Below are 27811 nucleotides of genomic sequence, written 5' to 3' on the forward strand. Positions count from 1 at the left end.
TGGTGACCACACAGTTCTCTGAACAAAAGCTTGAGCATGTTTGATGACGAGCTTTTGCAGTTGGAGGAACAGATCAGAGAAACATATGATTCATAGTTACCCTTATTATCATCATTATCATCATATACCCTTGAATCGAGTGTTGGAAAATCTAGCATGAGTTCAGAACAGATGGATGATGGAGCTCGCAGTGACTGCAGTGCAAGCTTTTCTGGACTGTGAGTTTGGCCGGGAAGAAATCATGGTTTATTTGACCCTTATTCCTTTTCTTTTTTGGATGCAATTTTAGCCAAAAATTTGACATATTAATATGGATTTTCCAACCAATATAATCAACACCGTTAATATTTTAATTCTATCAATACTTTACTCCAATTCTATCAACACTGTACTACTGCACAATTATTTTGGAGAAGTAACCTAACCAAACCTTTGCAGTCAGCTGCAATTTATACCAACTTTTGATTTTTTTTTTTTTGTTGGAGGCAATTTTAGCCAATTCCCATTGGTGGTCTTCGCGGCGGACGATTGACCAAAGATCATGTAGAAATCAAGCTAAATGAAGTAGCGAGCAAAGATATTTCAAAAAATATTCATAAATGTAAAGTTTCAATTGATATATATATATACCAAACCAGGTCTAAAATTTTAGTGTCATCCAAAGAGAATAAATATCATTCTCCTTATCTTTGAGTGCTTCCAGTAACTTTTCTTCTTTTAAAGAATTAAGAAACCATGAAATATTATAGCTTAAGCCTTGCATTGAAGAATTCTATATGTTGTCTCTGTATCACCATATCCGGGGGCTGCACCAAAACAGAAATGTGACAATTGAAATTATTAAACTAATTTAAAATGCAATGCATATCTAAAGCCCAACTTGAAATCACATCACAAATTTTTAAAAGAACACTCAAAACACTAGAAATGGAAGAATAGTGTTGTATGTGTAATTAGAATCTGTTTTGTAAATCTCATCTAGCAGCATGATAGGATTGCAGACATCTACTCTCTGATAGTCAAAAGTAAAAGAGTTATTTTAACTTTTCACCTAATGAAGAAATTAAGAAACAGTGAATGAAGAAATCAAAAGCAGGCAACAATTGTTTAATTTTCACCTTTAATCCATCAATAAGACGACCTGGCATGCTTTCAACATCAACCCTCCTGTCTATATGTAGAAACCTCAGCTCCAAGCTGCACCAGTTCAACCAAAATCATTATTAGTAGAGCTTTTTCTTCAGTTTGTTAGAAGTGCAGAACTGGATTGAGTAATCTAAAATTACAAGAGTAAGAACACAAGAAAAATGAATCTACAAAGGCAAGGATTAGTGTGAAATCATCAACAGACCTTTAATGAACTGCCATGGGTGGTGATACTTGCAAGATGCACAAAATTTGCACATTCCTGTCTGTCATATAGTACTACAAATTCAACATAGAAAAAAAAAAAACCACTAAAATGGGAAAATTGAAATATTTCTTAGATTCTACTCTCGATTAGCTCTTTTTTACTTCATTAACCTCTCACGACTCCTAAAACAAGCCTTTGTGTCAATATGACATCAAAATTCATCCAATTGAGTTCTAATTTACATTATTTTACAATCAATTTCTTCACATCGCCTTAATGACACAAAGGAATCAAATAAGTATATACTTTGCTTCCAATTAACACAAAATTAAATCATATCAATTTAATATTAAATATGCACATAAAAGTAGTAAGGATTTACACTAATGAGAAATCCATCATCGTTGCTGTCATATTGATAAATGATGGTTACCAAATAACCATGAAAATTTTAAGAATATGTTGAATACATAATCAGTAGTTTATATATCACTAATTAAATCAAAGTACAATATGCATATATAATCAATAATCAAATAAAGAGTAACTAACCCATAAACACAAACTATTGCATACATATTAATTTTAAAAAGTTTAATACACAAAACATAGTAACAGCCGCAAATACCAAGACACCCATAGCTATATACATATTCCATACCATTAATATCAACTGTCTGATACAATACACCACACACATAAACATAAACATAAACATAAAATTTGAAAAATAAAAACACCAACTATACAGTAATCAAACACTTATCCAAATCTTATACACTTGTCGACTTTGATGATTGGATCTGACTTAGCAATTGCAACCCAACCTGCACTCTTGTTAACAAAAGAATCTGTTAATTAGAGTGCCTACACTGTAAATATCATCAATATAATGATTTGTATATCCACAAGTTTAAAAAATATATTTAACCTAAAAAATAATATCAGTCCCACAGTTGAAGTTTCGCTTTTAATTTGTATAGCATGTACTTGGTGATTAAGAACCATTGGATGTCAAACATCATCATTATGCCAACAACATGTGGTTCAAGAGATTGAAACATAATACGTAGTAACTTTTTAAAATTTTGTGTTTGATCCTTGTAAATAAAAACATAAAAAAATAGATATTAGAGAGATAAATAAATAAATAAATAAATAAATAAATAAATATATATATATATATATATAGTCCGCCATTTCACATGAGTTTGTGTGAACATTCAATGACCCATATCTCTTCACCCAGACTCATGTGAAATGATGGACTATATATATATAAATATAAACCTTCATAATAGTACTTAGATTTGCTTCTTTTTTCTTTTTCTATTTTTTTTTTTTTGCCTTTTTAATACAACATCAAATAAAGCCTCAAGAAAAATGAGATTGTATCCAATAAAAGGAAGGTCACATTTGTGTAAAACCATCTCATGCTTATCCCTGAGACGGGGTCGGATATGGTCAATATAAAAATTTAATACTTATACTTAAAAATGTAATATATACTAATTAGGAATAAATTGTTTTAATACTTATAAAGAAAAATGTAATACTCTTAAAGAGATGTAAAAATATTACATCAAAATATTACATATTCTATTATAAATAATTTCCATGCTGAAGTTATTGCATAAAATCTTACTTGAGCCATGCTGAAGACAAAATTTGAAGCATTTGCATCTTTAACTTCATCCCCTTTAATCACGTGGTTGTAAAAAGTGGGTGTAAGTGCATCTTCAGATTTTCATTATCCCAATGCAGTTTATTCCACCAATTTTGTTCTCCGCTTATTGACTGAATATTCTCTGCACTTTGGACACTAAGAGGCAACTTCAGCAACATACTGCATTCCTGCACTGTAAGATGCTCTAGACTGTTCCATGATTCATCTGCTATGCATATTTCTTCTAGTGTAGGAAGTCCGTCCAAATATAAGGATTTCAACATTGGCACAAAGTTGTTTGTGGATGTGTTTTTGAATACTTCTGACAACTTCTTACATCCACATATCTTGATTGATTCCAGTTTTGCAAGTTTGTGAAGAGTTCCATCCATTGTGAATACATTTTCCAAATGATAACAACCAAAAACGGTTATGGATCTAAGCTTGGTGAAACGCAGTCCAAGAAAATTGCTGAAATCTGAAATGCTTTCTAATTCGGTCAAGTCATAAAAACGAAGGTCCTCTAAGTTAGGAAGCAAGTCACATTCCGTAACACACCCTTGAGACGACAGCTTGACAGAGATGCAACAGCCACTTATTAATATGCTCTTCAAGTTAACAAATGGACCAAGGGTAACGCTGCTTCTAACCATGTTGTAAAGCATGAGATCAACTCCATCACAGTCCGCAATTTCACAGGAAAATGCATGTACTAACAGCCATCCAATTGATTCATCTCCTGAGAAAAGAAAGTCAGAGAAGAACACACTCTTCGTATTGGATAGATATGGTGCATATGATCTGTTATGATCATGAGTCACAGTAACAAAGAAGCTGTTAATTCTCCTGAGCCAAGAAACATGTTCCGTAGTGGCATGAGAAATGTCTTCCAAGTCAATCTGAAAGGAAATTAATTGATTTAAACAGAGCAACTTCTCAAATGGTACATATTCGTCATTTACTTTCCTCATTCCCCATTTGGTAGCACTGCCCTTCATGTTTAGAAACTCCAAACTACATAAGTTAGAAAGTTTCTCACTAGAAATTTTCACCAACTTATAAGTGTGAGATAAATCTAACTGTCGTAGGTTCGTTAGCTTTTCAAAGTCTTCTGGCAATTTAGTGATAGCAGAACCAGAGCAATTAAGCACTTGCAACATTCCAAGTGTGGCCAAGGATGGTAACTCAAACAGTTCACCACAATTTTCTAAAAAGAGAGCTCGAAGTTCACCAAGTTGAAGAAGTGAGTGTGGCAGGAAATGTATTTTGGTGTCACTCAACTCCAAAATTCTTAACATTTGGAATCCTTGTAAAAATGTGTTTGGAACTTCCAAAAGTCTCTGGTTACCTTGCAAAAATAAAGTGAATGCTTCTGCACATTGTATGCTGCAGTTTGGGAGAAATTCTATATTGCTCGCCATAAACGACACTCTCTTCACTCCCTCAAAACAATTGAATAGCTGTTCTGATAATTGGGTCTCGCTAATTCCAGCTTTGTTAATAGCTTTACACCCTTCCTCTAAGGATTTTGCTATCCATATCCCAACATCACGAACTACATCATGCATCTTTACATGATTTAAACGTTGATGACTTCTTTCCAACAAACAAGAGTCTTTTAAGTAGTCAACAATACGTACAACTTCATTCTGTTGTTGCTCAAAGTTTTGCTGCTCATCAATTAAACCTTCAGCTACCCAATATTGGACTAGTTTATACGTATCAATTTCAAAGTCCTCTGGGAATAGACAGAAAAACAAAAAGCATGATTTCAATTGCTGACCTTGTAAGGAATCATAGCTCCACTTGAGGGGTTTGTAGACTTTCTCTTCAACACCTCTAATACGAGACGGCTCTGATTTTTGCAAGGCATGTAATGCGCATTCCCACAACCTAATCTCTCTCTTTTTCCTCAATGATGACCCTACAATAATTAGTGCAAGGGGTAATCCATCGCACTCTTCAACAATGGCTTCTGCCATGGGCTTAATGTGGTCATCATCCACCACTTCCTCCTCCACAGTTTCACGAAACAACTTCCATGCTTCCTCAGGATGCAAGCTACCCATTTCAAAGTCAATATCAGTCAACATTTGTTGACAAACATTAAAATCTCGAGTGGTTAGTATGATTTTACTGCCAGTGTGTTCATTAGGTCGAGGAATCCCTACAACATCGAGATTGATTTCTTCCCATATATCATCCAGAATTAGAAGAAATCTTTCGCCTTTAAGTTTGTTGTACAAAAGACTGGCCATACTTTCCTTACTCACTTCTTTATTCATCATATGCAATCGTTCAGCAATTTTTGATTGGACGCTTTCTACTGTTGCGTTTCGAGATACTACAACCCATATTACGATGTTGAAGATTGGCTCGTTGGTGAACTGATTATTCAAATTCTTGACAAGAGTAGTCTTGCCCACACCTCCCATGCCCCAAACGCCAATCCTCTTATACTCTTCACTTTTCAACAGATCCATCATCTTGGCCAAATTTGTAGATGCTGTGGGTTGACCTTGGATTGATGTCACCTCCATATACTGAACTGGCCTTGCCACAGGAATAACACCCACTATCATGTTCTCAAAGGATTTGCCTTCTTCAATGAGCTGTTTTGCTTTCACAATCTGTTTGGCTATGTTGTTGCTCAATTTGCAGTGCAGTGAACAAGAGGCGGCATCACTTGTAATGCCACTTCCTGTCACAGTTGACCGCAAAGAATTGAAATTGTTCTCCAATTCTTCAACTTTGCTTAACCAATCTTGAACTTGAGTTGTCGGTAACAGATGCTGCAGCTGCTCATCATCTAGCCCACTTCTCAAGCGAGACTTGAGAGCCAATACAAGTGTTATGTCTCTCTCAAGATGATTGTAATTTATATGGATCTTAAAACGATTCTTCATTGCAGCATACATGGATCCAAATATAACTTTAAAAGGTTCAATTAGAGCTGAACCAATGATCGCCGCCAGAGCTTCCATTGCAATGTATTGACACAGGAATGGAGAAATTCAAGATTTTGTGACAAAATTCGGCAGATTTTTTTTTTCTTTCTTTTGAACTAATACTAATGAGGGATAATGATTATTGAGTATTAATGAGCAACAGAAAGTCTTACTGTTTTTTTTAGTACTATTGTAACACATCGCCTGCACTGAGGCTCGAACTCACCCCCACTAGAGCACAAAATCTTATTGTAATAAATTAATAATTTAATTTTGAATAAATGTCCAAAATGGTCCTCCGACTATGACCTTTTCTTAATTTAGTGCCTTAACTTTTAATTACACCCAATTTGGTCCCTAGACTATTCAATTGTAAGCCAAATTGATCAGCCGTTAGATGTGGCAAAAATTGAGTGTTAAAAAGAGGGACAAAATGGGTAATTTAAGTGCTTCTCTATTCCTAACCGGAAAACAAGAACCAAAGCCATATCAAGACAAAAACCTTTTCCCCTGCGCAGACAAAGAAATGAACACGATTCAGCATAGTCAAGGGAATTAAGGGCATGATTTAAGAGAATTATGCAAATTTCTTGGAGTTTAAGATACCAGTACGTGTACCAATCCCCGATACGCAAATAGACGGAAACTTGAACAAGAATTGAAGCGAGTGAGGATCAAAGAAAGTGAAATACTTGATCTTTTCATCTTAGAGGGGGATGAGAGCATAATAAATTAGTCTACGGCTTTATCTTCTTTCTTTGGCTTTTTCTTTTTCACTAATAACATGCGTTTGCTTGAGAGGCGTTTGGTTAATCCAGGATGAAGAATTCGGTGGCCTCCTTTGGCGTAAAACGGGATGAAGGATCCGGTGGCCTCCTCCGGATCCATGGTTACGTTCTAGACTGGTGATTCAACATTCTCTCGTGATAAATCAGTTCCACTAAGTACATATCCGTCCAGTACCAAGCCGGGAGGAGATTCTCGGGAACCACGCTCTCCAGCCCCTTTTCCGGCAGCCCAAATCCGCCATTAGCGACCACCTTGCATCCCATCGCCTTCTAGGGATCCAACTCGTAGTTGAACATCCGTAGAGTTTTATAGACGTAGACCTTGCCGGACCTGCAGTCGTGGCGGGGGTGCTTTCCCCGAGAGGGGCCAATTTTAACCTTGGATCCCACATTCTCTTGCATGGGGATTGGATACTAGAAAAGGTAAAGTGACATTCGGGAGTCCATCTTTCCCTTTGTGAAATTCATTCACTGTTTTTGTTTTTAGGCATACCGGGAGTCCATATTTGTTTTTCTCTTGTGTGAAATTCCTGGAGTCCATCTTTGCTTTGAGTTGTTTTGTTTTTTTGGGACTTTGACTTTGAGTTTTTTTTTTTTTTACTTTGAGTTTTTAATTATTAATTAGATATGATTATGGACAAATTTTTTTTTGCTGTGCATTATTGAAATGAATCGAGAACCATGAAAATAATGATTAGACATGATTTTGAATATATCTATAATTATTAGACATGATTAATTATTAATTATTGATTAGACATGATTAATTATTAATTAATATTGATTTTAAATATATTTATAATTATTGATAGATGATTAATAATTTAGTAACTTATTTAAAAAGATAAAAAATTATTAAATAATAATAATGATAAACATAAATTGATGAAAACTTCATCCGGTGTTATTTAAATGGTTAAGTTCACCATACAGATTGTCACGAATGTAATATTTAACCGACCACGGATAAATATTTTCAACATGACAGTTACTAATAACCAACATTTGTATAACATTGTCTGCTACATTGAATAAGATCACATCATCTATTCGTGCTATTTGAAAATGCGACGTAATTTCTTCCCACTGTTCGGTGAACCATACCGGTTGAAAGTTGATTTCAATTTTTCTATGTCCTACTATAATTTTAAGAGGCTCACTGAACACGTCTGTGATACTAAGGAATCGAGATAATCTCGAAAGCTACAAATGTGAAAAAAAAATTAGTGAAATAAAAATAATGTTGAAAGAAGTATAAGGTACAATGTATAATGTTACTTACCGCGGATCATGTAGACAATTTAACATAGAGAGAATGCCATGCATTTATTTGATTAAATGAAAAAGATGGTGGTAGAGCGGACCTTGCATTGACCCGTATTTGGTCTAGCACAAAATGAAAAAGAAGAGTTAATATTTGTAGTAAAATATATAATTTGTATATGATAATTTATTACGTGATGATACCGCTCTCACAAAGACGGGAAGTTAAGTATTGGTCCTGACGATTGCGCTCCCTTTTTTTTATTGCCGTTGGCGGAGTAGAGAAATGTTTCAAAAGTAAAAAAGCCAATATGTCTAAATACAACAACATCTCCAAGATTTAAATCATGATCTGTCATGAAATCAGAAGCTCTGGTAGTGAAGCACATGTTTTCAAGGGATACTTCTATTCCGTATGTGGGGGCATGAAGCAAAATCGCGCTTGTTGTTAAATGTTGCATTAAATGTCGATGCATGCAATTTGAAATTTTCTACATCACAATTATAAAGAAATGTATAAGAAATAATATCCATAAATATTTGATAAAATTAAAGCAATTAATGTAACAAATACATAGATATAATTACCATTGTTATTTGTGATGTAATTGTAATTGAAAACCATGTAATAGTGCATGTAGTAACATCAGGCAAATGTCTTTGGGCACAAGCTTTAAAAAAATAAAAGCCATATGAGGATAAATGTAGTTACAAAAGAAAAATAAATGCAAAATGTGGAAAACTATAAGGATAGCTTACGTGATTGGTAATTAATAGCTTGTAAACGAATTAGAATATCTTGAGCATATCGTTCAGCATCCTCGTATTCTTCAAACAACATAGCTTCTGGCACTGTTGTACGTAACATTTTCAAATAATTTATCCAAGACGGAGCTGGAGAACATACATATTGATGTTCTATTGTATGCCTTACAGTTGCAAACAATATTTTTCTTCCGACTATAGTTATTGCAAAATAACGGTGTGTTTGATAACCTTGATTATCAAGAATGAAGTCTTTCTTAAAACTTACAAAAATTGCCATTGTAATGTCTAAATATGAAGAACACTTGGTATGAATTTGTTGGATGTAGAATAGTGCAAATAAATGAAGTTTGCAAATAAATGAAAGATATGAAGGAAATGATGAAGTTAGTAGTTTTTATAGTGAGATTTGGAGTATTTTTACAATAAAAATAACACATGTGGGTCAATCTTTATTTAAGCCCTTCACGAAAGTCTGACTCTTAGTCAGACTTTATTTAAGTCCGTGAAGGACTTAATTTTTTTGTTAGAGGGTAAGATGGACTACATCAGTCCATCTTACTCTTTATTTAAGTCCAACTCAGTCCGTGTCAGTAAAGGAGTGAAGGACTTAATTTTTTTTTTTTTGTTAAAGGGTAAGATGGACTACATCAATCCATCTTACTCTAATTTTATATATCCATTTTTTTTAAGTCCATGTCCGAGAATGTCCGAGAAGGACTCAATTTTTTATTTTTTTTTGTTAGAGGGTAAGATGGACTACATCAGTCCATCTTACTCTCTGATTAAAAAAAATTTAAAAATATTCAAGAAGATGGACTTAATATTCAACAAGATGGACTTAATTTTTTTTACTTGTTTTTAAAGAGGGTAAGATGAACTACATCAGTCCATCTTACTCTTTTGATAAAAAAAAATTAAAAAGATTCAACATTGATGACACAATGCATTAGCTATTGTGGTCGCCCCGCAACGTGCTTATGGCGATGATCCTGGGTTCACCACATTTGAACATGGCCATAGTAGCGCGACGCATGATTGGGGCGAAGGCAGTAGCGGTTATGTTCCGGAAAATACCACATTCGACCCGCTAATGTCTTCTGGATTTGGCCAGTTCTCATCAACTCCCCACCAGTCTGTGGGGTATGGATTCGCAGCGTATGGCCAATCTGGGCATGACGATTATTACACCCCATTAAGTGCGGTGTATGATCCTACACAGCCCGGGTTGACATTGCAAGTAAGTTAGGGTCTATTCCATGTTTAAGACTCGAGACCGTACTTCGATTCAAATCCTCTTCAACACCCCATCCACGACTACCTATTTGGATCCTCATCCGTGCATGGCGGCGTTGAAAGCATACAGTCTCAATGGTCGCAGTCAAATGTTCAAGAAGAGCAAGAACTGCAACAGCCAACAAGGAGGCCTACAAGACAACGCCGCCCACCGCTTTGTGGAACCGGATCCCGACACCAAAGGTAAAACATTTTATATGAATTGTCTACGCTTTTATATTGTGCAATTAACTAATGCTAATTTTTATTTAGGCACGGATGAAGTCATCAGCCGATGGTGATTGTCTATTATGTACTGTATGATAGTTGCTAACGAATTATTAAATTTGACTATGAGACCACATTCTGGAACTTCAAATCAAACGTGCAATTGTGTTGTGTTAATTTCTGAATTAATTAATGCGCTTTATTATTAAGTTTACATAGTTTGTTATTGTTATTGGATCCTGTGAGTTTGGACTTTACAATTCCTATCACACTGCATAGGATTTAGACCACAAGTTAATAACGTTGTCGGATGCACGCACATAATATTGGAAATAGATAAGGTTTTTCGACGTGTACATGAAAACTATTTTTTTAGAAATGTTAACAACGTGACGCGGTGATTTGCAAAAAAAAAAAAAAAACGGACTCATCATCTCTTATAATATGTGAACAAGCAAAAAAAATCTAAATTATAAAAAACAAAGATGTGATTTTTTGGATAGATAATTGTATTAATAAAAACAAATAATTGTATTAATAAAAACAAAGCAAAAACAAAGCCGTGTTATTGTTCTTTGGGCAACTGAAAAATGAAAGCCGTGTTATTGTTCTTTGGGCAACTGAAAGATGGACTCCTTGAGTCCATCTTTCCTTAAAGTAAACATGGACTCAAGGACTCCACTTTACCTTGTTCAGTATCCAAAATCCATGCAGCACTTTTTTGGGATCCAAGGTCATTAATTTGCTCTGTCGAGGTTATGACTCTCGTGGCGGTGGGGCAACAGATGGTGGTGGCCGGCGAGGAGTGGATGAGGGAGAAGAGAACCCAGATTTGGAGAAAGATGGTCGAGAATTTGGGGAAAAAATTGACTGGTCAAATGGTTTCAAAAACAAAGATGTTAAATTGTCCATTTCGCCCTTGTGTTTAATGTTAGGTTCACGCCAAAGCTAACGAAGATCTTTTTGGCTTAAAATTGAATAGTCTGGGAACTACATTGGGTGCAATTAAAAGTCAAGACACTAAATTAAGAAAAAGTCATAGTTCGATGACCATTTTGGACATTTACTCTTTAATTTTATTGTAATGAGAATGGTGGATGACAATAGTATGGGTCCAAGAATTGGTGAGAATGATAAACAACGAAAATAATATATTCCATTGAATTTTCGTAATGAATAACAAGCTTATTTCATTATTTGGTTAAAAACTATATAGGAAATAATATTTTATAATTCAATTAATTTAAAAGTAAAAGAGGCAGAGAAAGATAAGGGACAAATAGCATAAAAGGTTTCTACACGGAAGCCGATGAGATTCAATCCCAAAAAGTTAAATCACAGCCCAATAGGGCATCTGGAAGAGTGAGACTCAAGTGAGGGGTAAAATTCCTCCTCACTTTTAAGAGGTTGCCCGTACACTAGTGTCCTTGGTGAGATTCAATTGAGGGGTTAAATCTCCCACTCGCTTTTGAGAGGCTGTTCATACACGAGTGTCGTTGGTGAGACTCAAGTGAGGGGTTAAATCCCCACTCACTTTTGAGAGGTTACACGTACACTGGTGTCGTTGGTGAGACTCAGGTGAAGGGTTGCTCCTACACTGTCGTTGGTGAGACTCGATTCTTAGTCTTTGAAAGCATCATCATGATTATTAATTTATTATTGTGTATGTAAAATTGTTAAAAACTTGTGAATATTATTTCTAAGTTATATAAGCATGCAATAGTATTTTTTTTCTTTTAAATAATTTAAACTTTAGGTATAAAACTATATGTTAAGTTCATATAAGGCCTTTTTTTAATGCCCCAGACCATTAAAATGATAGGACTGGGACTGGTCTTTGTTCTCAAATTTCACCTCTGTAACCAACAGATGTCCATGCGGGCTCCACTTCTCCATTCTTGAAATTAGGTATATATGCATTTCTTAGCACCCACCTTCCTTTGGTTAAGAGTTCAACAATAGATTTTTATTTTTTTTTTCAGAAATTAATCTATTCATTAAAATTTCAAGTAAAAATGCCAAATTAACCCCTTAAGTTAAAGGGATAGTACAATTTCAACCGCTCCATACCCAAAATTAAAAATTGAACTCTTAATCTTTAATTAAAAATAGATGAGTTCCTCTCATTGAACCACACACTCAAGTTAATAAGTAAATACTAGTTAATTGTAAATGTATTATATTGATATAACAATAGGATGATTTTTAAAATTAAAAAAAAAAACATTGGATGCATTGACCTAGGCATATAGCCTTAATTAGTCAGTGCTTGCATTTTGCTACCTGTATACAACTGCAATATGATTAAGACAAGCTAGCTGTACCGATCGGAGTTTATTAATATATAATATAATGTTGTCGTTGGGCTACTGATTGAATAAGTCAATTTAAGCAAAGCTTGCATCTGCTTCCCCTATTATATAACCCGTCACATCTCTCTACAAACCTAACATGGTAGTTTCCCATCATAGGGTTTTCTATCTATAGATTATGTTGGTCCCAAGGGGATGGGGTACAAGTCTAGAGGGGGGTGAATAGACTTGTATAAGATTTTGTAAATCTTCTTCGACCTCTCGTGTGTATTGGACTTAGGATGTTTAGGTCCTATACCTCACAAGATGAAGACGAAGTTTTATGCGCAGCAGAAATATTATCCCTTTTTTAATTAGCACGAGTTTGAGTTAGTTCGAGAGGTGTTATTGTATGCAGTGCAGATCGAGAGATAGGTTAGCGAGAGATAAAAACAGAAAGTAAATGCGAGAGAGATTTTTAAGTGGTTCGGCCAACCCGCCTACGTCCACTCTTCTTCTAGAAACTCCCTAGAAGGATTGCACTAAAACTTCCCTTTTTAGTACAATATCGAGCGCTTGAGCTTTGATCACGAAGCCCGCCTCAAGCCTCAGGTTTTTCGCCCCGCTTCTTGTTACTCCACCTCTCGAGCACTTGAGCTTTGATCACCAAGCCCGCCTCAAGCCTCAGGATCTTCACAAGACAGCTCCCAGGTTACTCCGCCTCTTCTTGCCTTCTCCGAGACAAGGTTGTTCCGGTTGTCACAGGTTGAATGTAACAATCTCCAATCTGACCAAAAGCTTTCGTTGAATGATCTTCCTTGTAGAGCAGCTTTGGTCACCTTCTAGATGTGTAGTAGTTGAAGCTTTGTAACTCTCTCAAAACACTAAGATGTGTTTTCTCGCACTTGTGAATATCAAGGATGATATTCCAGATTAAGCACTTGCACTTTGAACGTATGAATTAGACACCTCTTATGATAGCTTAGAATTCTCGAACCTCTTCCGAACTTGTGTCTTCACGTCCTTATATATGAGAGTTGAAGAATAATTCCGTTGGAGGGAAAATTATTCCGTTTGAAATCTGTCTCCCATGCTGATCATGGGACTTGCATATTTTTAGCATGTTTCATGGAGTGGTGGTCTAGTAACTTGAGCCTTTTGTCTTGTAGTGAATATCCCATATTCCACTATCTTGAGTCCATGCTCCACTTACTTCTTTCGGCAAAAGTTACTCTTTTTATATTCCCATTGTTCCTCGTTTTAGGGAATAAGACCGACTTTGGATTGATGCACATTCTATCCGTTTGTTGTGGAGTTCTGACGTGGCATCCACTTCCAGCTGCTCTATGTTCCATAATATTCTTTCGGCACCTCCTTAATATTTTATCTCCATGATATTCTTCTTCTCCAAACTTAGATTACTTCATCCATGCGTGTTAACTGCCATTCAATCCTTTGGAGAAGTACCGGTTCATCGAGACAAAACATGATGTCTCGACTACTTGATGTCTCGATCCTATGTCTCGAACTGGATTGATGTCTCGAGAGATTCCATCTCTCGAACTCTGCTTATGTCTCGAGATTTAGTTGATGTCTCGCAGACCCTTATTCCTCCAGTAATGTCTCGTGCCTTCTTCTGATCTATCTATAAGTTTACAACACGAAACTTCTAAGATGTTCAAACAGGTTTACCTTAAGCTTAAATATTTCCCGAGTTGAGCTCAATTACCCGGTTGTATTTTCGCTCTTAGTTTACTTGTCGAACTTACAAGTATTTCCTATCTATCGAGACTTAGGGGATTGTGGATTACATTTGGTATCATCAAAACCTATTACAATATGTTCCTAACAATTTCCCCCTTTTTGATGATGCCAACACTATACTTACTTATATGGCTGATTTTCAAGAAAAAGAAAAAAAAAATTAACTTTGATTTTATTTTCAGCGCATACGGTAAGTTTGACAAAGAGACTAATCTGCTAAAATGAAGACCAAACTCACACAACACCCCCAGTAAAAGATATTCATATATTAAAACCAAGGGAATGTTTTACAATGAAAGAACTTAGCAGAAAAGATAACAGAAAGCAAAGAACAACATGAGAAGAAAAAAAAAATTTAAGAATGCATATATGACAACGGGAGCTTACTGCTTGTCCGCTTTCCTCTTCTCATTGATAGTTGCTCGTGTCTTGGCGGGGTTTTTGTCATCTACCATCTTAATGTAATCGTCCGAGACATCAAGATGTAGATAGTTAATGAAGGCCTCGCTTATGAACCTTCCTTCGATTACCCCATCTCTCCACCATTCGATGCATTCACTTGCAGTGAGGCCACTGTGAGAAGAAAGGCTAGCTTTGTTGAGAAGACTTACAATGATTCCATTTAGAAACTCTGTAGAGTCTTCCTTGATTCCCATTTTGTAGTCTGTCATAAATTGCTCATCTTTCTTCTCCTTTGCCGTTTGTTGTTCTTGCCTCTTTTTTCTCCTTTCTCTGTCTTCTTCTCTTCTCTTTTCCATTTCCAGTGTGCGCTGAACCCTTAGCTCCTCCTGCCTCTTGGCTTCCTCTATTGCCTTGCTAGTTATCTTTGGGACTTTGGGAGGAGGTCCAGTGGTTAAGGGTTCACTGCTGCCCTTTTCTTGCCGGTTGATGTCCCTCTTGTTCCCTGATTATTCCCCTGATTTTCCCCCTTGTTGGCATCATTCAAACGGGAAAGGAGAGTGGACATACCTTCAAAGAGCGATTGAAGCTGAGCAGGTACTTGGTTCGACAGGTCATCGAGTAGGGCTTTGATCAGGTCCTGTCGAAGTTCATTGGAGTTTTGGAAGGCTCGAAGTTCAACAATTAGTTCTACAACTTCTGCCCTTGCTCCAACAGCTTCTGCCCTTGCTCCAGCAGCTTCTGCTCGGGCTTCTGCAGCCTCATTTGTGGCTCGTCTTGCTGCATCTTCAGCCCATACCACTTGTTCGAGAAGTTCCTCATGATTGGTTTGGGATTCACTTGATCCAGCAGCAGGCAGTGATGCGTTGTGAACAATAGTAAGTGTGTGTTCAATTTGAGCCATCTTCTGAGATTGATCGGTCATGAATTTGCGCACCTCGCCAATGAAAGCTTCTTCGGCCTGTCGATCATAATCAGAAGTAGGAGAAGAAGGCTGAGAAGTACCTTTAGTAGGAGGGGACTTGGGTGCTTCCAGATTTCCACCCATAGATTGCAACTGTGAGTCCACCTCTCGATTGTGCACCTGAGGGTCAGCAGGAACACTCGGATCAGAGCTTGAAGGTAGCTCCATGCCAGGCGCTTCCCGGTTTCCACCTGAGGGATGGATCACTTCTCGCTCATCACCTCTCGAACCTGGAACCTCAGCTTCAGCTTCTAGTGGGATTGGATCAGCTAAGGAAGGAACTTCCGTGTTGGATGCTTCCCGGTTTCCATCCAATTGAAGATCCTCCTCAGTGTTACCTCTCGAACTAGAGCTGGGAACTTGATCATCTGCCGGAGGGATTGGATTTGAGGAGGGAGGCTGTGCATCGACAGGTGCTTCCCGGTTTCCACCATTGATGGGCACATCTTCTTCCTCGTCACCTCTCGAACTAGCAGGATTTGATGTTGTCTGCTCTTGTTGCTCATTAGGCTGCATCTTAGACTGCTCAGGACAGTCAGGAATCTCTATGAACTCGGGAGCAGCTGGTGCACTCCACCTTTGCCTATCAAACATTCTGGCTGCAAAGGTGGATGCCGTGTCATCTGGTAGCAGGAATGGAGATGCCTGCTCCATGTACATTGAGAAGCCCGGCAGTGTGAGCAACGGAATTTCACCCTCTCGAACTGTTTGTGCCTCGTCATTATCAGATAAGGGTGTGGACTCAGGAGCTGGCAGAAGTAGAATAGAATTTGAATCTGCCTCCAGTGCTTCAGAGGTCTCGAATTCACCTCTCGAAGCTGCTACCTGTGTGTCCAGAGCAGAGACATTCACTTGGGACAATGGAATTGCTGTTGTTGCTATTGGCTTGTCGGTTTCATCTCTCGCAACTCCTGAGGTCTCTCCTGGTCCTCTCGTATCTTCGACTTGATGTCCCAAGGATAAAGCAGTAGCGAGCCTGATATCCTCTCTAAACTTTGCATCCAATTCAAGATCCACTTCAGACTCGTCTTCTTGTGCATCAGCTGTAATACCCCGTATTTTATTAACATTATCCTAAGGCGTTGACATTCCTAAGTTATGATCTTCAGATATTTCAAAAGAATTTTTATAAGTGAGTATAGTTTTTATTAAGCTGCGAACCTACGTACCGGTCACGAACCGTAAAAATTTTAGGAGCGGGTGTTCGGACCCGTTTGTCCTAGGAAATGAATTATTAGACACCATACTATTATTCTTGAATTTCCTATTTAATTAAATCAGCTCATAGCAGCGAAAATTTATTTTGATCGTACATCGCTAAATTTCGCGGTGTACCGAACCTAGCCCAATTTTGAGGGTTAGTCTGGAATAAATTTTTAGTTTCGGAAATTATTCTATCTGGATTATTTTCCACCGAAACTTTATCTGTTTGGACCCCAACTGATAAGGTTGGAGATATTTTATTATTTTATTATTTTTCCCTTAATCTTATCTTATAAGGGATATTTATATGTTGAGATAAGAATGAAGAAATTTCATGTCTTCATTTCCCATTCCCATTTCGTGAGAAAAGAGAGAGAGAGAGAGAGGGTGATCTTTTCATCTTCTTCACCATTTTCTTCCATCAATTTCCATAGCCAAAATCCTTCTCAAGTGTCAATTTTGTTCGGTAAGACTTCGATTTTATTCGGTAAAAAGCTTTATATCCCTTCCTAGATCTTGAATCTAAGCTTAGTTTCTTAAAATATTGTGTTATGGTGTTGATTTTGATCCTAGGATTTTAAGGTGAAATTGGAGGAATCAACTCCAAAAGTCTTCTACGAGGATTAGAAACCCGGTCGAGGTAAGGAATCCCTTAAGTTGGTTTAGTCACTTGAAATTGGATAATTGATTGTTTCGTTGAAATATATGGATGTATATGCTTGTATATGTTATGATTATGTCCATATAGGCTTACTTATGAAAATATTGAAAAATCAAGATAGATTTCTGGCAGTAACTTCCGAGATTTATTGGGAAAAATTGGTAAGGTATTTTGATCCTATTTTTTTTAGACATGTAGTTCTATAAGTGTAGAACCCGCATATAAAATTTCATAATGATCGGAGTAGTATAAGTATGGTTTTCGAATTTTTCTCCAAAACTGGTCCAGAGAGAGAAAAATTCCGGACAGCACACTGCCAAGGGCAAAAATGGAATTTTCTGTGTTTATTCACGAACCAAAATGACCAAAACTTTTTATGGACATCAAGTACTATGAGTTGGGGTTCTACCATAAAAGTTTCAAGTGAAAAAGAGTTCGGGAACTATTTTTACCGGCTCAATCTTTCGGACTGCGCCAAGCTGAATTACTGTCCAGAATAGGCGGAACGTGTTGGACGCGGCCCTGGACGCGGCCCTGGACGCGCGTCCACTGCGCGTCCAGTGGAGTCCAGTAGGTTCGAGAGTAAGATCAAATTGTATAAACTTTGATTATTATTATTGATGTTTAGATGATGGGGTTGTAATGAACCTAAGAGGTTATGAGAATGATGATGATGTTATAACATGTTGATACATGGGTTATGAAATGGTGATAAAGTTAGGATGGATATTACTGATGATTGTAATGATCATAGATAGTAATTAGAGCTTAATTAAGGACTTAGTAATTAATGATGGATTAACAATGGAGTTCAGGAGGTGATTAAGCTCTAATTATAGTGATTAAGGACTGATAATAGTTATTAAGGTTTAATGACTGGATGAATAGGCGGAATGGTAATTAATATATTATCAAGGTGGGACTAATTATTTGAAGGATTATCTTTGGTGATTATTGTGAGATCTTTGTTATGGGCAATACTCTCTATTTGGTGGTTATGTTGAAAGATTGGAATTACTCTTTTAGAATTTATTTGGAGAGGTTGGAATTCTCTCTTTGGTTATTATTTTAAGAACTTGGAAGTGATTCTTTTGATTTGGGGATTGTTGGTGTTTACTTGAGGATTTAAAATATCTCTTTGGTAAAGATACTATGGTTTAAAGGAATTTTGAGTGGTGATGATATTACGATGTTTATTAAGGAAATTGTTATATGGAAATATTGAGATAAAGATTGTATGTGGTGAATTTTGAGGAAATAGTTGTTGAACGACTTTGGATTATGGTTAGGTAATGACTTTACCTCAAGTTACAATCTAATGGTGTTAATGCTTTCGATGACTTAATAATGATGTTATAATGTTGTTGACTTGTTGTCGATGATGGATTACAAGGTTAGTAGTTACTAATGACAATAATTAATGCTTAAGAGTGATTAAGGTCAATTGTTGGATTATGGGTGACTAAGTATCGATTATGGATGTGTGATTTCCTTAAGTTATAATGGTGTTGATGATAGTGGAAGTTGTTGATGACGATAGTGAAAAGGACAGCTATCTATTATTAGTTAATGGTGGAACCATGATTATGGATCACCGATGATGATTGGATTGTAAGATGGATTGAAATCCATGATAAGGAGTAAGTATTGGGAATGGACACATGAAGTATTAGTAGAATATATAAGTGTCCGAGGTGTGACCAGCTCGTGTTCAGCTGTGCTTTCTTCCAAATTTTGCTCGTACTTGAGCTATGCTTGAAAAGCCTTTGGGCAAGTAAAAATGTTTATGAAAACTTACGTTGAAGAACGTATGCTATTTTGGTGAACAGGTTGCCAAAACCTTATTTTTGAGGCAAATACCATTTTTAGTGAGTGTGTACCTTACTTGATTGATGAGAAAATGATGTCTAAAATGAATAAAACCTTAGTTTCAAGGAGTTACGAGGACCTTGTTGTCTTTTTACCTCGGGCTATAATTACCGAAGATTGTCATTGACATATGTACGGTTGTATTCGTACTTGGGCGAAGTCTATTCGCCGAGTCTCTACGTCACTCATGTATGGCTAGACTGTGGGGGTGTGCACACTTAAGCGTATTGACTCCGTCGTCTCCGGGTTGGTGTCATTTTAATGGACCTAGGCGGGGCCACACTAGGGGCCATTCTAATGAACCATCGTCCAAGGGACCGAGAAGAGAACTTGGGTAATGACCGCAAGCCCATGTTCCAGGTTCAATCGGTCAACGACAAGGAATATTCAACATTTCCTATAAGGCCTCATACTTTGAAATGAAACTAAGTCGAGTTTTCACAAGTAATGGTTGAACCAATGACTATGATGAGATATGCGATACTAGTTCCAAGAAACTAGTCGAGTGATGTCTGAGAAATGGGATATTGTGAAAATGTCAAGTATGGTTGTGAAAATTCACGCGTGTAACGTGAAAATGATGGAATTCCTGGAAATGAGAATGTTTGCAAATTCGTCTGAAAGACGTGGAAATGATTTTGAGCGGCAGTTATGCCATTATTCTTATTTGAGAAAAGCTTTACATGATTTAACGTATATACGCTACTATACTATCTATGAATCATTTGGTTGCAGGTAGGTTTTCCAATCATGGGTAAAAACTTTACGAACTTCCAAATTATTTGTGTTTTCAAACCTTTGTCTACTTTTAAGTGACAACGGATTCCCTTAATTAGCCGTCGTGCTAACTACACTTCGATGTGTTTTCCTTATCAGATGCAGTGTAGCGTGGGCCCTTGTAGCCCGATGAGCTCTGAATAGGATGGAGGTACAGGTTTAGGTCTACTCTATCCTAGCATAGACACCCTGGAAGAATTATTTCCATATGTATTAAGCTTGATGTTGATGTTGTATATTGATGTTGTAAGTTTAGCTTGTGCACTTAGAGTGGAGGTTGTCAAAGAGGTGATAGAATGAACTCTAGGTGTGGCGGTAGCACCCAGTTTTCTGCTGATAAGATGTAAGCTTCCACAGCGTTTTATTACGGATTTTGTAATAAATGTAAGAGTTGAAAATTGGGGTGTTACATCAGCAGCTATGCCCTTTCCTTTGTCATGTCGTCCAAGATTCCTCTTGGTCATATGCATTTCATGGGCTAGCTCTTGCAGCTCGTTGGCTGGGATCTCAGTAAGGTTTAACCAATTCAGTGCAAAGATCTCCTCAGCCTCCATTTCTGCTGCCTGAGCTATTAGTTGATGAAAAGGACCTGTTCTCCAATTGATCCATCGAAGTACTCTGGAGAGATCATCCAAAATTATCTCTGTTTCAGCTCGGGAGCCCAACTGAGTAGCTTCTACTTGTTCCACATCAATCTGCTCCGCAGATTGATCTTCCATAACTTGTGCATCCTGCACATTCTGCTTGCTGATTTCTCGGTTCTGATTAGAGAGATCGTCATCTGGCTCCACATCCGCTATCACTCTGGCTATAGAACCTTCAATCTGAGCGGACTCATTTATTGTCAATTCCACATTTTTAGCACTTTGCACTGGGTCCCTGACCACAGTGCCCTGATCATCAGCAGCAGTCTCCGGAATAGAGGTCTCAAGTGGTTCCAGACTGCAAGCGACGTTTTGAACCTCCTCTGCTGAAACTATCATCTCTCGAACCACCTCTCGTGGTTCCTCAACATCTCCCTGCACTGGATCACTGATCCCAGCGCCTTCAAACTCTCGAGCCTCATCTCGAGACATATTCACAGACTCATCAGCAGCACCAGCACCAGCACCATCATCATCATGCAAATCAACAAATATCTCACCGGAGATGGACCTGGTAGGGGGCACTCTCTCAACCTCAACAGCCATTGAAGCCTGAGGTTCCCCCTGGGCCTGTGCCCTATCCTCGAATGGTACTGGAATGACAGAGGGTGTCACCTCTCGAGTCTTGGTGACAACATCAGACTTGGTTTTCTTGGCCTTCTTTGGTAGAACAACCCTCTTAATTATTACACCCAGTGGTGCATCATCAAAATCCTCCTCTACAGATTGGGCTTTCCGTTTGCCCTTTCCCTTAGGCTTTGAGGGAGGGGGTGCAATCTTTACACCCTTAGACTTTGGAGCTTGAGATTTCGTCCTACCCATATAGGTATTTCGATGAATCTCCCTCCCTTCCCTCAATTGCAAACCCTTCAAACTTAACAAAAACTGAACAATGAAATCGAAACCAACCTTTTTGTGAATCGACTGGTTGGCATTGGAGACTGAGCTTTGCACTTGCTGCTTTAGGAAGTTAAAGATGATGTGAGCCCAGTCCATTTGAACATTGTTCCAGATGGCATGGAGGATCTTGAGAATGTCCAAATTGATCTCATCGGTTCCGGACACCTTGCTGAGGACGAACTTCATGATAAGATCAGCTGCAATAGCGAACCTCTCCTTCAAATGGTACTTGCGGAGGGCAGAGGTTGCGCTGGTAGGTGCATTCTCCAATCGGATTTTGTCCCAAAACGCCTGCTTGTCCAGACTGTAATCCGAGAGGTTCTTGACTGCCTCCTCTGATGCAGCAAAATCGAATGCAGCCCTAAGGTCGCCCACCGAAGTCGTGATATCAATCTCGTTGAACCGGCTCTCAATTTTGCCCTTTGAGACCTTGGCATTTGCGAACCATTCGGTGTAGTCGAGGTCGTGGATGGTTCGGTAGTCATGCGTCATGTACTTCAGGAGCCCGGCCTTCTCGAACTTCTTGAGGACCTTCTCTGCCTGCTTTGGGTTCGTCGAGTGATTGACGAAACCTTCTCTGTCAAGGATGCTCCCCGCCTTAACTTGCTTGATGAGAGTTCGAATGCGGTTCAACTCTCTTTGGTAAGCTTCAGAAGATGAGGTTGATGAGGATGATTCGGACACCATTGTTGAAAGCTTGATGTTTTGGAGGGAATGAGTACAATGTTTGGAATTTTGGGGATTTTGGGTATTCGGTTTGAGCTTGAATCCGGGTAAGGAAGATGTGTTTGGCTTTTATACTTTGTGGATTCGGGTCGGATATATGGGTAGGGTTGAGAGTTTAACCAGAATTAGGATCCCGGTTAATTTAAACAAAATGAAAGGTCAGAAATACCCTTCTATAACGGTTATGTGTATAAGATATGATAAGGGTATTTTTGGGAAGTATGTGACGGTTTAAGATTTAAAAGTGGGGTTATAAGATAAGATAACTTTATAAGCATGCTCCCACTAAACAAGATAGTGCCCTTAAAACTTGGAAACCCGTCAGTAACCGAAGACCACGTGGCTAACAGTAATTTCTAAATTAGCCGTTCCACATATATCCGTTGAACACATCAGGTTCACCTCTCGAAGGTGAACATTCGGCTGTACTAGTTTAAGGATCTTCCCCTTGTGTGATTGATCCCTAAACCTCCTTATTCCTCCGTCTTGATCTGGTTGAACCCATGGCAACATGTTCAAGTGGTTAAGGATCTTTGGTTGAACCCATGGCAACATGTTCAAGTGGTTAAGGATCTTCGGTTGAACCCATGGCAACATGTTCAAGTGGTTAAGGATCTTCCCCCTGAGTGATTGATCCCTAACCCTCCTTATTCCTCCATTTTTGAGATACATATGGAATCAGTTTGTTATCTTTCGAAGTGATCTCTTGAACTCCCCTTCTTCGAGACATATCGTATATAGGCAAACTGAGAACTCCCCTTCTTCGAGACATATCGTATATAGGCAAACTGAATGAGTCCCTTCTTCGAGACATATCGTATATAGGCAAACTGAATGAGTATCTCTCGAACTACCTTTCGAACACAGATTGCAAAAAGAACAAGATTGATTCATCGAAAAGATATCACTTGGAACATTTCCTTAAGTTCATTTAGTGATTTCCAGATACATTACATATGAACCAATATACTATTAGATTCCCTAGAAACTTTTGTTTGGCCTTGGATAGCCATATAGGAATCTAATGTCAGAGCAAGAACTAGCCATCTAAAGTCCTATTTATTCTAGTTACAGAACTAGAGGTGGCTAATTCTTCTTGTTATTTTCTACCTCTCCGCTGCTGCACTCCTCACAGGCTCCTTCTCCCTTTCCCTTGGTTCTCCATTTGGTTGAGGGATATCTTTTTCCGGAATGTGCAGCTGTAAGAGTCCCACTTATACGAGACTCTTCTCCTGATTCCAGTATCCCACCGTTGTGGATCTCCTCGCATTTGGGGATCCATTCACCTTGGATGGGAATAGGATGCTTGCTTGGATTATCAGGAAGCTCCGCAATCTGTTCACCCTTAGTTGATTCTGGATAATTTTCTCCTTGAAAGTCTTTGGACTTAACTGCCGATTTCCTTCCTCTATACCAGAATGGTACATCATCTTTTCCTTTCTTCTTCTCCATGAAGAAGTTGATGACATAAACTGCTAAGGAAACACCTCTATTTATAGCCCAAAAACTTAGGTACTGTTGAGTCACGAGATGCTAAATGAATGACCATTCAATGCTGTGTAACTTCAAGGCNCATAAAGTTGATGAAACTGCCCCTCACATGCGAAACAGTTCATGGCACTAAATACAAGGAGATAAGATTTGACCGTTCAAACCAATTCTATCATTCCCAATTCTAACCTTAGTTGAGAGAATCTATTTTCACATAACGCCTTTGTGAAAATATCCGCTAGTTGCTCCTCTGTTGCAACGTATTCCAAAGTTATATCCTTTTTCTCAACATGGTCTCGAATGAAGTGATACTTGATATCAATGTGTTTTGTCCTTGAATGTAACACTGGATTTTGAGTAATAGCTATGGCACTAGTGTTGTCACACATAATCTTAACCTCTTTACATTCAACACCATAATCCAGTAATTGTTGCTTCATCCATAAGATCTGAGCACAACAACTTCCAGCTGCTACATATTCTACCTCAGCGGTACTTGTAGCTATCGAATGCTGTTTCTTGCTAAACCNTACTTGTAGCTATCGAATGCTGTTTCTTGCTAAACCATGAGACAAGTCTTCCACCTAGAAACTGACATGTCCCAGATGTGCTCTTTCGATCAATTTTTCAACCGGCAAAGTCCGCATCTGAATATCCCATAAGTTCGAAAGATCCACCTCTCGAATACCAAAGTCCAACACTTTGCGTACCCTTGAGATATCTAAGAATCTTTTTAGATGCATTGAGGTGACTTTCCTTAGGACTTGCCTAAAATCTAGCACATACACCTACTGCAAAGGATATATCTGGTCTACTAGCAGTTAAATAAAGAAGAGATTCGATGATACCTCGATACGTAGTCTGATCGACCTCTCGACCCTCACTGTCCACGTCGATGCGTAGAGAGGTTCCCATACGCACTTTGACTGAGGATTTCCCTTCTATATTGTATTTCCTGAGCACTTTGACTGAGGATTTCCCTTCTATATTGTATTTCCTGAGCAGATCCTTAGTGGATTTCCCTTCTATATTGTATTTCCTGAGCAGATCCTTAGTGTATTTCCCTTCTATATTGTATTTCCTGAGCAGATCCTTAGTGTATTTCTCCTGGTTGATGTATTTCCTGAGCAGATCCTTAGTGTATTTCTCCTGGTTGATGAAAATACCTTCCTTAAGCTGTCTCACTTGTAGTCCAAGGAAGTAGTTGAGTTCCCCCATCATGCTCATTTCGAACTTCCCTTTCATCAAACTGGAGAACTTCTCGCACAAGACTGGATTGGTGCTCCCAAAGATGATATCGTCCACATAGATTTGCACCAATAGGATATGATCCCCATCCTTAATTCTAAACAATGTTTTGTCCACTAGGCCTTTGGTGAACCCACACTGAAGTAGAAAAGAGGATAAAGTGTCATACCAAGCTCTCGGAGCTTGTTTCAAGCCGTAAAGTGCCTTCTTCAACTTGTATACTTTGTCAGCTCCCACGTCCATCAAGAAACCCGGAGGTTGTTCAACGTACACCTCTTCTTCAAGAAGTCCGTTCAGAAAAGCGCTCTTGACATCCATTTGATACACTTTGAAGTCTTTGAAGGCAGCATATGCGAGAAAGATGCGAATGGCTTCGAGATGTGCCACCGGAGCGAAGGTTTCGTCAAAATCTATTCCTTCCTCCTGACAGTAACCTTTGGCAACAAGTCTGGCCTTGTTCCTAACAATGACTCCATCCTCATTCATCTTGTTTCTGAAGACCCACTTTGTTCCAATGACGTTCTGATGATGAGGTCTCGGAACTAGTTCCCAAACGTCGTTTCTTTCAAACTGATGAAGTTCCTCTTGCATGGCTTACACCCAATCTGGATCACTTAGAGCCTCATCAATCACCTTAGACTCTATTTGAGATAGAAAGCAAGCGATCATGCTTTCTCTGTATGCTGATCTGGTCCAAATCTTGTCACGTACATCTCCAATCACTTGATCAGCGGGATGCTTCTAAGCCATCTTAGATCGGGTTGTGCCTCCTCAGTTGACTCCTCGGTAGTTGGTTGTGATGTGGGAGGATCATCTATGATCTGGATTGGATCAACTGAGTCAGTAGCATTCTTCTTTGTAGTGTCTTCATCATCTGATTCTGACTGGAGTTCTGCTACGTCTCGAACTATCGACTGCTTCCCATCGAGAGGTAAGTCTGATCTCTCGATCGTTTCCGGCTGAACTTCCTTAGAGNTTTTCAGCTGCTTCTATTGACTTTGATGGTTGATCTGTCGATGCTCTATCATCAAAAGAGACATGTATGGATTCTTCAACCACCAATCTTCGCTTGCTGAAGACTCTGAATGCTTTACTTGTCGATGAGTATCCCAGAAATACTCCATCGTCTGCCTTTTCGTCAAAGGCCCTTAACTGAGTCTTTCCATTGTTGTGGATATAACATTTGCATCCGAATGTGTGGAAGTAGCTTACATTCGGTTTCCTCCCGTTCCACAACTCGTACGGAGTCTTACCAGCTCCTTTCACGATCAAGGACAGATTTTGGGTGTAGCATGCTGTGTTGACTGCTTCAGCCCAAAATCCCTGAGATATATTGGCTTGTGAGAGCATGGTCCTTGCAGCTTCCTTGAGAGTTCTGTTCCTCCTTTCAGCAACGCCGTTCTGTTGAGGTGTTCGAGCAGTTGACAACTAATGATGAATCCCGTTCTCGTTGCAGTAGCTCTCGATCACTTGGTTAACGAACTCTCCTCCCCAATCTGACCGAATTTTGAGTATCGAGACATCCTTTTCAACTTGAACTTGCTTCAAAAGGTTTGGTAGGGCAACTTTTGTCTCGCTTTTCTTGGTTAAGAACACGGTCCATGTGAATCTTGTGTAGTCATCTACTACCACAAGAGTATACTTTCTTCCTCTCATGCTGGGTGGATCCACCGGGCCAAATAAGTCCATATGAAGAAGACTTAATGGTCTAGTAGATGATGTCTCGGCTTTGGTTTTGAAAGAGGATTTGATCTGTTTGCAGCGTTGACATGCCTCACAAATCTTGTCCTTTCGAAACGTAACTTTGGGCAGTCCTTCCACAAGGTTCCTCTTAGTAAGCTTGTTGATAGTTTTGAAGTTCAGGTGACTAAGCTTACTATGCCAATCCCAGCATAAGTCCTCTTTGCTCCTTGCTAGCATACATAGAGATGGTTTGGCAGATCTCCAATCCACTATGTACATGTTTCCTTTCCTTGCTGCTTCCAGGACGACTTCGAGAGATTCCTCTTGTATGATCTGACACTTGTCTTTGGTGAAGATAACTTTGTAGCCCTTGTCACAGAATTGGCTTGTGCTAAGGAGGTTGAACTTGAGTCCTTCAACGTAGGATACCTCCTTGATCACCAACTCATTCTTATGGATCTCACCAACAGCCTTTGTGCATCTTTTCTTCTCGTTGTCTCCGAATGTTACCAGGGGACCTTCGATAGGATGGATGTTCTCTAGCAGTGTTAGATTTCCCGTCATATGTCTTGAACATCCACTGTCAATGAACCATATGTCCCTGCTGTCCTGCATGCAAATCAAGCAGATTTAGGTACCCAAACTTTGGGTCCTGGTTGGTTAGTGAGTTTAGGCATCCATTTATACCTTGGACCCATTATTCCAGGCCTAGGTGCAATGTAGCCATTATACGATTAATAATCATAAGGAATGCTAGCAAAGACTCTAGGCCTCTTAGGTGTATAAATCAGCTTAGGTTGAGGCCTGACCTCAAACATACGCACCATGCCCTTCATAGCTGAAGGATGTAATTTAGTGGGAGTGAAGGTGAAGGGTGATAAAACGAAGAGTCAAGACTCCCCGA

The 27811-nt window shown here is 38.5% G+C and overlaps 1 protein-coding gene across 1 annotated transcript; it reads right to left on the minus strand.

Moving 5' to 3' along the window:
• Positions 1–1911: 1911 nt before the first annotated feature.
• LOC116023478 (probable disease resistance protein At4g27220) lies at positions 1912–6004 on the minus strand. The gene is made up of 2 exons (XM_031264481.1): positions 3000–6004; positions 1912–2188 (listed from the first exon to the last, which is right to left on the minus strand). Exon 1 carries the CDS (start codon positions 6002–6004, stop codon positions 3059–3061), a length of 2946 nt encoding a protein of 981 aa, XP_031120341.1. The 3' UTR covers positions 1912–2188; positions 3000–3058.
• Between the last annotated feature and the right edge of the window lie 21807 nt (positions 6005–27811).

Source organism: Ipomoea triloba, chromosome 6 (genome assembly GCF_003576645.1).
Source record: "Ipomoea triloba cultivar NCNSP0323 chromosome 6, ASM357664v1".
Taxonomy (NCBI): Eukaryota; Viridiplantae; Streptophyta; class Magnoliopsida; order Solanales; family Convolvulaceae; genus Ipomoea; species Ipomoea triloba.